A 12,676-nucleotide genomic window follows, 5' to 3' on the forward strand; every position below is an offset into this window, starting at 1 on the left:
GAGTTAGGCACAAACTAATGGAATAGCTGGGAATCAATTCCACTGGCTGGCTGCCTATTTTTTTAAACAAACGTCCTGCCTCGGAAGCCTGACAAACAAGGATCCCTGATTACTCGATCCTGAGGCAGCTTCCCAATCCCTTCCTTTGAAAAACCCTGTTCATGGAAAGGGAATGTTCAAAATGCACGCCTTGTCAGCAAGAGCCAGATCTGGAGCCAACGGAAGGAGAGCTGCCCCATCAGGCAGACCAAGACAGGAAGCCTGAGTGATCACATGCCCAGGCTGCTGCCAGGAGAGCGAAGGCTTTCCCTACCCAGCGGGGGGTGGCTGCTGTCAAGGGCACTGCTTTTTGCCATTTGATGTCATATACTAAAGTTTGAGAATTATTCTGTCTTCCATGTATCAGAGTTGCACATCTGGACCTGATCAAGAAAAATATACAACCCCTGGACTCTTGGCCTTGGAGTTGGATGCAGCAACCAACCTTTGAACTCTGTTCTTTTCCTGCATTCCTTTGGGGGTTTTGTCTTATTTTTTCCCCTAGATGTAGGGTAGTTCTATTCTGTAAATAAATTATTTTTATTAATATAATTATGCATCACTTAATAGTGGGGACGATCCTGTGAAATGTGTCAGTATGTAATTCCTCATTGTGCAAATATCACAGAATGTTCTTAAACAAAATAACATGCGTAGCTATGTCTCTAGCTGACACAAATTCCCCCCGCCCTGTTTTAGGCAGAATCCTGTTATGGATCCCAGGCTGACAGTCACTGTCCTCTGACCTCTATCCCTAAGTCCTGGGATTCAGCCACATACGGTTTACGTCACGCTCTAGGAGAGGCTATCTTTTATGCCTTCTCCTATATTTGTGGGCCACTATTAAACTCAATTGTCATTGTTCATACGTGACTGAGTGTGTGCACACAGGTGTGCATGGTGTACCGCCAGACAGCAGGTCTGACTGAGTGTGTGTGGGTGTGGGTGTGTGTGTGTGCATGGTGTACAGCCAGACAGCAGGCCTCGGGCTTCTAGAGCTCTTCCTTTGGTCTACACCCAAGCTTCCCAGCACCCTTAGTCTTGATAAGAATCTTTGTGTCACTCTGGTGGAACAACTGCCCTCTCCCCAACAAGCTGTATACAACAGCCTACATGGACTGATCACTATCTCAAATCCAGGGTGCCTCAGCCAATGGCATGCCACCCAAGCTAGGAGGAAGAACTCTCTAAACTGTAAAACTTTATTACCACTGAAGTTATTCATCTGGGTGTCTAGGGCTCGTCTCTCCTATCTTACGGCCATAGGAAAAACTGACACTGTCACAGGAGATTTGGGAGGCTAAGAGCAAGGATAGTCGCATTCCTGGCTCTTTATATAATTTCAGGAGCTCCCATCTCTCCAGTGATGGTTCAAAGACAGCATACCCTATGGCATGAGAATGTCTGTAGTTTTCTGAAGATACCTTAACTTATATGTCTGTCACCACCTGCAACAATTTAAAGAAAGTCCTCGGTATAGGACTGGTGCTGCAGGTTAAACATGGGGGAAGGGCAGCGTGCATAGGGAGAGCATGGCCTTACCTTTTACCTCAGCCCAGACAGCACAGGAGTACCTTCTCACCTGGAAGGGAAACAGAGTGTCCATCTAAGTAGGAGACACGGGGCACCATTTTAAACAGTAAAATGCAGTTGCTAAAGCCCTCTGGTTCTCACCCTCTTCATACCCTAATTTGAACCAGAAAACCTTTAAAGTCCCATCTAGCTTTTCATAAGTGTGTGTATTTATGTTTTGTGTTGGAAGAAAGTGTTTTCAACTTCATCTCCTAAGAGATTAATATCCAAATTATATAGAGGACTCCAAACAACAACAACAAAAGAAATCAAACAAGTCAGTTTAAAAACTAGTAGCTGGGTGGTGGTGGTGATGGTGGTAGTGGTGTGTGCCTTGAGGCCTTAGCAGGTGGATCTCTGATTTTGAGTCCAGCCTGATCTACAGAGCAAGTTCCAGGATGGGAGGGCTACACAGAGAAATTCAGTCTCAAAACCAGACAAACAAAGACAAAAAACAAAGACAAAAATTAGTAAAGAACTTGAATAGATCCATGTCCTAAAGAACAGAATGCCACCAAGCCCACGAATAGATGCTGAACACCATTAACCTTTAGATGTAAATCAACACCACCTCATGAGGTGGGACCCCTCGCACCCATTAGGGTGCCTATTACATTACATTTTTGAAGTAATAGTACTCTGAACTTTAACTTGCCAATTCTTGTTTTGTTGTTGTTGTTGTTGTGGTGGTGGTTTTTTGTTGTTTTTGGTTGGTTTTTTTTTTTTTCGAGACAGGGTTTCTCTGTGTAGCCCTGGCTGTCCTGAAACTCACTCTGTAGACCAGGCTGGCCTCGAACTCAGAAATCTGCCTGTCTCTGCCTCCCAAGTGCCGGTATTAAAGGCGTGCACCACCACTGCCCAGCTAACTTGCCAGTTCTTAATCCCTATATTATTGTTACAAAGTAGTTTTTGGCCTCTGCTACTCATACATAATCTTAAAAGGTAAGCCTTGGTTTGCTATCAGCATGCCAGTGGTACATCAGACTTCTGTCCTATGCAGAATTTAATAGATGCCTGTTTTAAATATCAAGAAACGTATAGTCAAGATGGCTACATACTTTTGCTTCCAATGTATCAGTCGAGAAATGTTTCGTTAGGATTTGTGTAATTTTCCTGGTTTCCAACCCACATAATTTTACACCAAGTTTAGAATTCTCCTAGCTTTTCAGCTTGTTACAGTTGCTAATTATTGAAAGAAACCCAGCTTTCCGAAGAGTGGAGTGGACAGGGTTGGGCCTAAGAAACCTAAGGCTGTACTGAGAGTGGGTTTGCCACTCCCTCCTCCTGCTCCCCTGGAAAATGAGGGAAGGCAGCATCCTGGGAGAGCAGAAAGGAAGCCGCCAGAGCTAAGTATTCCTTTCCAACTTGAACTTTCGAATTCTGGACTCACAAAGCTTGAGGCACACTCAGAACAGAACAGTCCCACTAGAGATGCAGTGAGGACCTCAGAAGTGCGGCTGACACCTATGCAGGTCTTACCTACCTACTCATTAGAAAGTCTGTGCTCACATGGCACAACATGTTTCTGTGCTTATTCCATGTGGTGTCCACCGCCAACACGGGAGAAGGGTAAATGCAAACAATTTAAACCTCATAGGAAAAGGAAAATACAGAGGTCAGAACATCGTCGAAACAACTATACCTTATTCCATTCACTTGCGATCCGTAACAGAATGCAGTACTCATTTCCTGTTTTCAAAGGAGCATTGTAATATTCCCCGTAGTACAGCCTGTCTCCAATAGATATCTCCAACGTGTCATCTGGAACATCCCTGGCCAGGATTTCTGCAGCCACATATCCATCAGCAGGAGAAGCGTTGCCAAAGAATGAAGTCATGCCTTCAGAATCACAAGAAAATGTGCTTTGCAAGGACAGGGGAAGGACCAACACCTGATATGAACTGGGAGAGGGGAAAAAGCAGAGAAATTTGGCAGGGGCCTTGTGAAGAACGGCTATCTCATTCATCATCAGGCCCCTGACCAGATGTAAATGTTATAAGGCTCACGGGCTGCTTGTTTGGAGGACTGTGTATTCGTCTCCACTGAACTCACACTGTGCAGTAAGCACCTTAAAGTCACCAGATCGGACAACAAAGACTGCTGGCTACATGGGATTTAGTGTCTGGCAGTTCTAAGTGCCATGGACCTCCACATTTACCCGCAGCCAGATAACAAGCCAAGTCCCAGCTTGAGGCCAAGCACAGCCTCCCTAGCTGGGAGAAACTAGCAAATGTATCACTCCCTTGTATCTGTCACATGGTTGATCTGATCGGCAGTGTGTCACATGGGCAAGTAAAGTCTAGCACTGGGGAGAGTTTAAAAGTCACATGAAGGCCAAGCACCTACGAAACTGAAAGTGCTGCTCAGTCTGAAGGGCGTCTCCAGACAGTCATGTGGTGACTTAAAACGACTCATATGATTTACATTCCCCCACAGTTCAGAGGCTGACACCAAGGTTCACGCCAAACCAATGAGCGGTCAGGAGTAAACAGTCACCATGAGTTAATCAGGGCTGACAAGATCCTGGAAAGGTAAAGTAGCCTATGGATCTGGTGAAAGTGTCCCTTAAATAAGGGCACAGAAACACACTAACAATCAGGTGTAAACTTACTAATATTTGTCCACCGAAGAGAAAAGCAGCTGATTGGAAGAAGCAGAAGAATGAAATGCACCTGGTCAAACCGTGTCTCCCTTTCCAGTCCTGTCAGCTCAGTCTTTATTTCTGGTATCATAAATGTGTGACCATGTCCTATCTCTACTGACCTTGATAATGGGGTGGGGGTGGGGCTACAGGACTGCCTCTTGAATCTGCAGGTCCTTTCACATTTCTTCTTCTTTTTAATTGTTTATTTCTACTTTATGTGTATTGATGTATTGTCTGCATGTATGTCGGATCCCCTGGAACTGGAGTCACAGACATTTGTAAGCTACTATGTGGGTGCTGGGAATTGAACTCAGGTTCTCTGGAAGAGCAGCCAGCGCTCTTAATTATGAAGCCATCTCCCCGGCCCCCCTTTCACATTTCTTCAGTTATGATCAACTCCTCATAAATGCCAGTTGAGTTGAATTTTCAATAGAGAAAAAAATGCCTGGACCAATACCAAATGTGATTAGGGTGATTTCCAAAGCTCATCAGGCCACATAATTCTATTTTATTTGGGCTTCCTGTTCTACTTTGCTAACGCCCCATTTCCTGCTCCCTGAAAGCACATGCATCACTTGGTGAAGGAGAGGGGAGCCCTCCCCACAGTAGCTGTTCTTCTTGGAAAATCTCCAGCCACCTGCTATATACTCAGCCATGTTAGGTGAGGGCCCTGATTTCCGCAGAGTCTGGGCTCACTTTCAGAAAAAAAGGGATTAAGTAAAACCTGCAGGGTAACAAATAGTCAGCATCAATAAAGCTGCCTTTGGGGAACACCTGGGACAGCTTTTCTGGGGCCTTGAAGGTATGGTGACCATGGGCAAGAAGCTCCACACTGACTCACCCTGCCTGCTAACTGGAGTTTGAGGCTCACCTGTACCCTGTTGATTCTGTACACTGCCTGTTATAGGCACCGTTCCCAGAGCAGGAAGCAGCTTCCTAGTTAGCTTGGTAAATATAAAAATTCCCAGGTCCCACCCCAGACCTATGGGATCAAAGTCTCCTGGACTAGAGTTGGGAATGCTGGCTGCTGATAAAGCATGCCAGCTGATTCTGGCTAGCTGGTAAGGGTAAGAGACATCATCTCATGGGAGTCCAGGGACAGGTCTGACCATCTGCCTGAGCTCTGTGTGCTCCATGCCAGGGTTCACACAAAGACTCAGAGCAGACTCTGGCCTGGCAAAGCTGGTATCTCCAGCTCAAGCCAAGCAGACAGGCTGGGGAACCGGCATAGCTCACCTCCTGGTAAATAAGCCTGGTGACATAAAGGGAACAGTTGCAGTGGGTTGGAGCCTGACCACCGAGCAAGTCTGCAGGGACTTCTCCCCAACTTCCACTGCCCTCCCACATGACTCACAGGTCGCCACTTCCTGTTTTGAAGGCTTCAGCTGGTACTCTGCCACCAGGGCAGGCTGTCATTTGGCTTTTCTTTGTGCCTTACGCAATTACTTGGCTTAAGTATCACATCTGCTCTTGTAAATTTGTTCAGGTAATGATGCCAGGCTTCTGTTCCCCTTACAGCAAGAGGATTGCAATACTTTCCAGTAACTTACCAGGAATCAAGAAACAGAGCTGTTTGGGCAATATGTCTGTCCCTGAAAAGATTTGAACTTAACCCAGTCTGAAAGAAGGGCAGGCTGTTTTATAACAAATGGATTCTCACAGTGTCTCCAGACTTGCCTTTCCATTCTTTTAGAATATCTCAGATTTATTTTTATCTTTGATTGCACTGAACAGGCCATTATACTGGAGGGCCAACGATAATAAAGGACCATGTAGGTCAGGCCGTGCACACCTGAGCTCCTTGACCTGGTGCCATTGCCCCCATGTGCAGGTCAATGCTAATCTTCCTGTCTGAGAAGGGGGACTGACTGAACTTCCCTAATCCTCCCATGACCTTTGTAAATAAATTGCAAAACTGAGCACAATGTAGTCCTCCAACAGAGGTAAATTAGTCCCATCTTAATGCCCTCTGGAATCCCAGCTGGTCACTAACTACATAGTGCTGTGCCTACATAACTCAATATGTGAACAGATAAAAAGAATTCTCCAAATGACCTTTTCCAAAACCATTACAGATATACCCCAAGATCAGCCTGACATAAAGAGGAGACATCCTGTCTCTGGGAAATGAGACAATCCTTGTGACCTGCCATTGTTAAAGGCTGTACCATGGGAAGTGCATGCAAGAGGCTATGCTGCCCAAATGTTTGTCTCTGGTCCCTTCTGAGTCTCACTCTTCACTGGGAAGGATGCCACTGGAATGACAAGCCTACTATGTGCTCAAGGAAACAAAGCAAGAGGCCCTGTTGTATTGCTCCAGCTAACCAAGTTCAGCTACCCACAGGGAAGCCTTCTCACTCACATAGTGGGACCACTGTGTGGAGTAAGACACATACTCACCTGATAGGTCCATTTATCTCCTTGGCTTTCCTCAGCCTGAAGCATGGTAGAGGCCTTCCACGCACAGTGAAAAAGTCTACTTCTGGAAGTGGGGGCTCTGAAAGCATTAAGAAGGAGAAAACATGGGGGGGGGGGGCAGGCAATCAGATCAAGTAAAAAACACAAAGAAAGTGGTCTTCCAGGATGCCATGAAAGTTTTTAAGCTAGAAACTGGAATATATATAATATATAATATACAATATATTATATACAATATATAATATATAAAATATATGAAATATATAACATACATATATATACATCAAAAAGGTTGTATGAATTCACTTGAACGAAACATTTAGATTAGTCAAATTCAGAGCCGACGGGTGTGGCAAGGAACTGAGTTCATTGCTTAAAGCTCAAAGGTTTCGTATGGAGTGACAAAATGTTTTGGAGACAGGTAGTGGTGATAGTTGTGCAACACAGTGACTATCCCAACGCTAATAAAGTGTTTATTTAAAAATGGTTAATGTTGTTACATTTTAGGTTATATATTTTTTCATAACACCCACAGGGTGTTGGTGTTTGCTACATCAACCATCAGTTTTGATGTTTGTTAGACAAAATCTTATTGGGTAGGTGCTGTGGTTTCAAGATGGCTTAAGGGTGTCTCACCAAAACGTCAGGCATTGGAAGCTCTGCTCCCAGAGTGTGATGTAAGAGGAACCTTTTAGAAGCAGAGTCTGATGGAAGCCCTAATTGGTCACCAAGGGTGATGCTTTTGGGAGTGACTGATGCTGGTTTCATGGAGTGAGTTAGCTCCCAAAAAGGTTGTCATAAAAGGAGCAAGACTGGACCCATCCTGCTTGTGCTTACTGCTAAGGCACATGGACACTTCCTTAAATAATCCATTACAAAGCCATCTACCAAGGAGCCCCTCACCTGGGGCCAAACTCATAGAGCAGCCCCTCCTTGAACTTTTAGCATTCTAAGGTGTGAGCTAAAGAAATCCTTTCTTTTTTCCAGCTTTGCACATTTTTATTATAAAAACAGAAAGAAGACTCATGTAGCACAGACCAGAAGGTCAGATTTCTAGATTCCTCATAGACACTGTGTTTTGTGTGTCGTGCCTCCCTGCTTCCTGGCCCTTGGGGAACCAGATTTCCCAGTTGTTCACTGACAAGCTGACCTCAGGACTATAGCATTGGTGGTTACATCTTCATGTCCTGCTCCAGCTGCCAGTCTGCCCGTAGGCATCGTAAGGACAGACTTGGCACTGGGCTTGCATGGTAGATGTGTCCTATCTAGCTATGTCACACCTTAGTGAAGCTCCCTGGCAAAGCTACCTGATGGGCAACATGTATGGACACAGTCATTTTCTCCCTCTCTTGCTATTCCTACCTCTCCAAAAGACTGTGAAAAGAGTTCCCACATCCCTGTCTGTCCACATGATTCATGAGAAGGACAGTGCTTGACTGTTGGCCCTCTATGGTCCTATCTCCCCCACCCCACTTGTTCAGGGTGTCATCCTGAACACAGGATAGATGCTTTCAGCTCACTTGCACCCTCCACTCACTAGGCAGCCAGAATCAAGGCCCGTCTGAAACCATACCTGCAACTGTCACACACATTCAACATCAAAGTTTAAAGTGGGGGGAGTCTACCAAGCTTTATTTTGTCTTGACTCAAGTTGGTTTCACCAGCAACAAAACAGGTAATGAGATCTCTAGCTTACAGCTTTCTTTTGTCAAGAAAGGGTTTCTTTCTTCTTTTTTTTTTGTTTTTGTTTTTGTTTTTGTTTTTCGAGACAGGGTTTTTCTGTGTAGCCCTGGCTGTCCTGGAACTCACCCTGTAGACTAGGCTGGCCTCGAACTCAGAAATCTGCCTGCCTCTGCCTCCCAAGTGCTGGGATTAAAGGTATGTGCCACCACTACCAGGCAAGAAAGAGTTTCTCTGTGTAACCCAGGCTGTCCTAGAACTCACTCTGTAGATCAGGCTAGCCTCTGCCTCCTGAGTGCTGGGATTAAAGGCATGTGTCATCTCTGCCCAATCTCTCGCTAACTCTTACATGGTCCCCATGTGACTAATGCTCTTGACATCTACACTTCTGACAAGTTATAGGTGAGGAAGCCAAGGGTGTAAGTTCTCTGCCCAGGAATACACACCCTGTGTCAGAGGGAGGATGCAACGCCTTCTCTGCTATCTACAGTTCTCATTTACCCCAGGGTCTCTTAAATGCCAGCTCCACCAAATCTTCCACTGGGTTTTTATATCTCCTTTCAGTGAATTAATAACATCCATTTTTAGTACACTGAGCAAAGAACGGTTTTACAACAGCCAACTCCAGGGACGTAATCCCCTTCCACAACTCTACTGTAGTATTAGAGGTTCCCCAGTGTGGCTCACACTGAGGAAGACGAAGTTAAGATGCAGAAATAATCAGTAATGTAGTGGGTAAGACCAAGGGCTCGGGCTTCTACAACTTCTGTCTCTAGCTGCCCATCTATAAAATGAGGATAAGAACAACAGCTACTTTGATCCTTAATCAGCACACTGAAAAACACAGTGCCTGTGACGTTTGGTGTGTCTTGGAGGCTCCAAGACTGCTTAAGCTCCGTGACATGGTCAGTTAGTCAACAGCTTGAAGAATGTCTCCCAGGATGACACCAGTGCTTATTTAAGGATGATTGTCAGCCAAGGGGAATGGATAACTCAGTAGGATTTGGTGCAGAAAGAAGTGTCATGGATGTCACTGACTAATCCACAAGACACTTCATTGATCCACTGTGGTCAAGTTGGGAGGATTCAGGGGAAAGGTTCTGAGTACCCCTCTCTTCATCCCTCCAAAAAGCTGAAATACTAATTCTGAGTTATTACACCAGTTTAAATGTGTTAAACACTTTCCTTGTGTTGTGTTTAAAAAATAACGTTTGTTTTGCTTTTGTTTGGGTTTTTTGTTTTGTTTTTGTTTTTTTTTTTTGTTTTTTTTTTTTTTGAGACAGTTTCTCTGTGTAATAGCACGGTCTGTTCTGGACTTGCTTTGTAGACCAGGCTGGCGTCAAACTCACAGAGATCTGACTGCCTCTGCCTCCTGAGTGCTGAGATTAAAAGTGTACATCACCATGCCAGGACTAATATTAAGTAAATTTAAGAAGCCAATTTCTCAGTAGCAGCCCCTCCCCCTCCCATACAGTTCCTATGGGGCTGTTATGAGTCTCCTAATGCTATCTGGCCTAGGCTCTAGAGAGATGATCACCATACTTAGAACTGACCAAAAGGAGTGGTCCATTTAACTCTGAGATATGACAGCACCCCATTCTTACCCTCAGCTGCAAGTACCATATAAGCCAGGAATATTCATCTTTCCAGGTCTGGGTGAAAGACCTCAGGCAGAACAGCTGAGCAAGAACAACCGGACACTGATAGTACATTTGTAGCTGGAACTTACTGTGCTTCGAGTAAGATCCCTTCCTGGACTTCCATCTGCAATCCAGCACATTCCTCTGGCTTAAGCTTTGAGTTGGTTCCTGTCATTTACACCCCAAAGGGCCTTGACTAATTTTAGAACGAATCCAGCCACCCCCATCTTCTGCTGAAGGGCAGAACACACAGCTGTATGTACATGTGAGGGAGTTCTGGAGCCAGGCCAGAAGCCGTTCTTAGGCATCTGTGTGAGAGCTCCTGTCAATCTAGGCATATCCCCAAACTCTGGGCCAATGGGCTGAGTTCTGGCAGTGGAGAGCCATATAGTGGAGGGAACAGGCAGGCATAGGTCAGATCTGAGGTTCAGGAAAGAGTTAAAGAAGACCTGAGTTAAAAGCAAAAGAGAAGGTAAACTGGAAAAGAGCAGAAAGTCAGTAGTCTAGGTATGACATGCTTTTGGTCTGAGGAAACCAATACAAGAGAAACCAGAGAGGAAGGACATGGAAGACAGAGGCCAGAAGAGCACAGGCTACACTACAGTCACCCTGTGATGCCCCTCACCAGAATTTGGAGAAAGTCTGGAAGTGCCTCACATCTGGGGAATCTACTGAGACGTATATGCATGGAAATGTCTGGAAGGAAACTAGAAATTCACATTATATCTAGAAGTGCTTCTGAAGTCACCAGACACAGCAACACAAACCATATTTCTCACTGCCAAAGCCCTAGGTAGAGGACTCACAGGAAACAGCCCCTGCTTACAGGTAAGGCTTCATAACATGCCTTTGTGAGGGCCTTCCCTCCTTTTAAGAGGACTCCAGAGAGTGATTTCACGACATCTCTGAGAAAGATGGCTGCAGAAGTGATAGAGGAAAAGAAAGTAGCCTGTGCCTGAGCAGCGAGCCCCCTCATCTCAGACTGCTGCCCTCAGGCCTGAGCGCCATCACCAGGCTGCTGGTGCTCTGCAGTAACAGAAAATAATGTCTCTTGTCTCATGTTTCCTGTGATCCAGCCCAACCGAAGAAAACGAACACATTTATTGTTCAGCCTTTCTCGCCCTCTTCTCCGTTTCTCCTCTGTTCTCCTCCAAGATAACCAGTCCTAGGTGAGCTCATCTCCCGACTGCCCTTCCAATCCCTCTAATTTCTTTCAATTTGGAGGGAACAGAACAAAGCGCACATGGCTTGGAGAAGGCAGGTCTGGGGGGACAACAGGAAGGCTATGGCTGTTGTGCTCTGAGCCACACAGTGTAGGATGCACCTTTCAGTTCCAAAGGTGCACTGTCAACTGGCAGCCAATCAACACATGATTTCCAGGTAGTTCCCTGCCTTGCTTTCATGAGGCCTTCCCCAAAGTGATCTGCTCCACACTCTACACTTCTCTGAATTATAAGAAGTGTGATCATCAATCAGCATGCTGACTCTCAGCCACATTTCGAGGTAAAGCAACCCTGACTTCCTGTTCTGTCATCACAGTGCTGTTCCTCGGCTTCCAAGTTGCTATCCTGGGCAAATCTGCCTCCTTCCCATGCTCCTCCTTACTGAACTAAAAGCAAAGCATAACAATCCTACTGGGGTAGAAAATGCAGTCCTCTCCCCTGGGTATACACAACCAAGCAGGGCCAGAGGCAGGCTTTCCATACCGTCAGAGGTTCCAGTAACGTCAACCCTCCACTAGAAGCAAACCACTAAAGAGTGTCAGGGGGAGCGTACAAGAAAAAAGAAAAAAAAAAAAAACTTGAAGAATACAGAGAAAAGTAACAGCAAAATTACAAACAGGGACCGCACAGGGAGGTAACAGAAGAGCGAGTAGTCCTGGAAGACCACAGCTCCAACCAGCCAAGTCTGCAATACACTGTTTCAAAAGGAAACAGATGCAATACACTGTTTCAAAAGGAAACAGAGAGGTGGGTTAAGCACCTGTGAGAAGAAAGTTCCCATGTAGATCCAGCTTCATGTCGTAAGTCAGAACACAATCCAAATGAGTCCAGATTATTACAAGATAAGAAAGTTCTAGAGAACAAGAATTAACCTAGACTTCGGAGATGGGGAGCATTTCTCTCAGTATCATCAGAGGAGCGAACGCTAAGACATTAGTAGAACTGGTTACTTGATACTGTCAAGTGTTTAAGTGTTTGGCCACAGAAACGGTCCAGTCCGTGGATACAACACTTTTTCCATTGCTTGAGGGTTTGAGTTTGGATTCCTGACATCCATGTAAAAGCCAGCCGTGGCAGTGCATCTATAACCTCAGTGCTGGGGGTTGGGGTAGGTTGGAGTTAGGGAGGACCCCCCAAACTCCCTGGCTATCCCATCTAGTCAAAACGCCGAGCTCAAGGCTCTGCCTATAAACAAACAAACAAATAAGGTGACGTGCAATAGAGACACATTGACCACTTACCTCCCTAGTCACCATGCTCACAGACATGTCTAAGTGCATGTGCACACACACACACAAGCACACTCATTCATACATATACCATATATGTCCAAAATCTAAATGTCAAAATAATGAAAATAAAATTCAAAGAATAAACTATCTTGGTGTGGGAAATGTATAATATATATCCAAAGATTAATACTGCTAAAACAAGCAAAATGCTAAATCACTGAAAGGAGT

At 45.2% G+C, this 12,676-nt stretch overlaps 1 protein-coding gene across 1 annotated transcript in view; it reads right to left on the reverse strand.

Annotated features, from left to right (window-relative positions):
* Positions 1-12,676, reverse strand: part of Susd1 (sushi domain containing 1) — a 116,442-nt gene that overhangs the window by 8,977 nt on the left and 94,789 nt on the right. Inside the window, exons 13-15 of the mRNA XM_028780018.1 lie at positions 6,656-6,752; positions 3,254-3,512; positions 1,582-1,621 (exon numbers count right to left, since the gene is read on the reverse strand). Of these exons, the coding sequence (XP_028635851.1) occupies positions 1,582-1,621; positions 3,254-3,512; positions 6,656-6,752 (396 nt within the window). The remainder of the gene's footprint in view (positions 1-1,581; positions 1,622-3,253; positions 3,513-6,655; positions 6,753-12,676) is intronic.

The sequence above is a fragment of the Grammomys surdaster genome, unplaced genomic scaffold (genome assembly GCF_004785775.1).
Source record: "Grammomys surdaster isolate TR1022 unplaced genomic scaffold, NIH_TR_1.0 363, whole genome shotgun sequence".
Lineage (NCBI taxonomy): Eukaryota > Metazoa > Chordata > Mammalia > Rodentia > Muridae > Grammomys > Grammomys surdaster.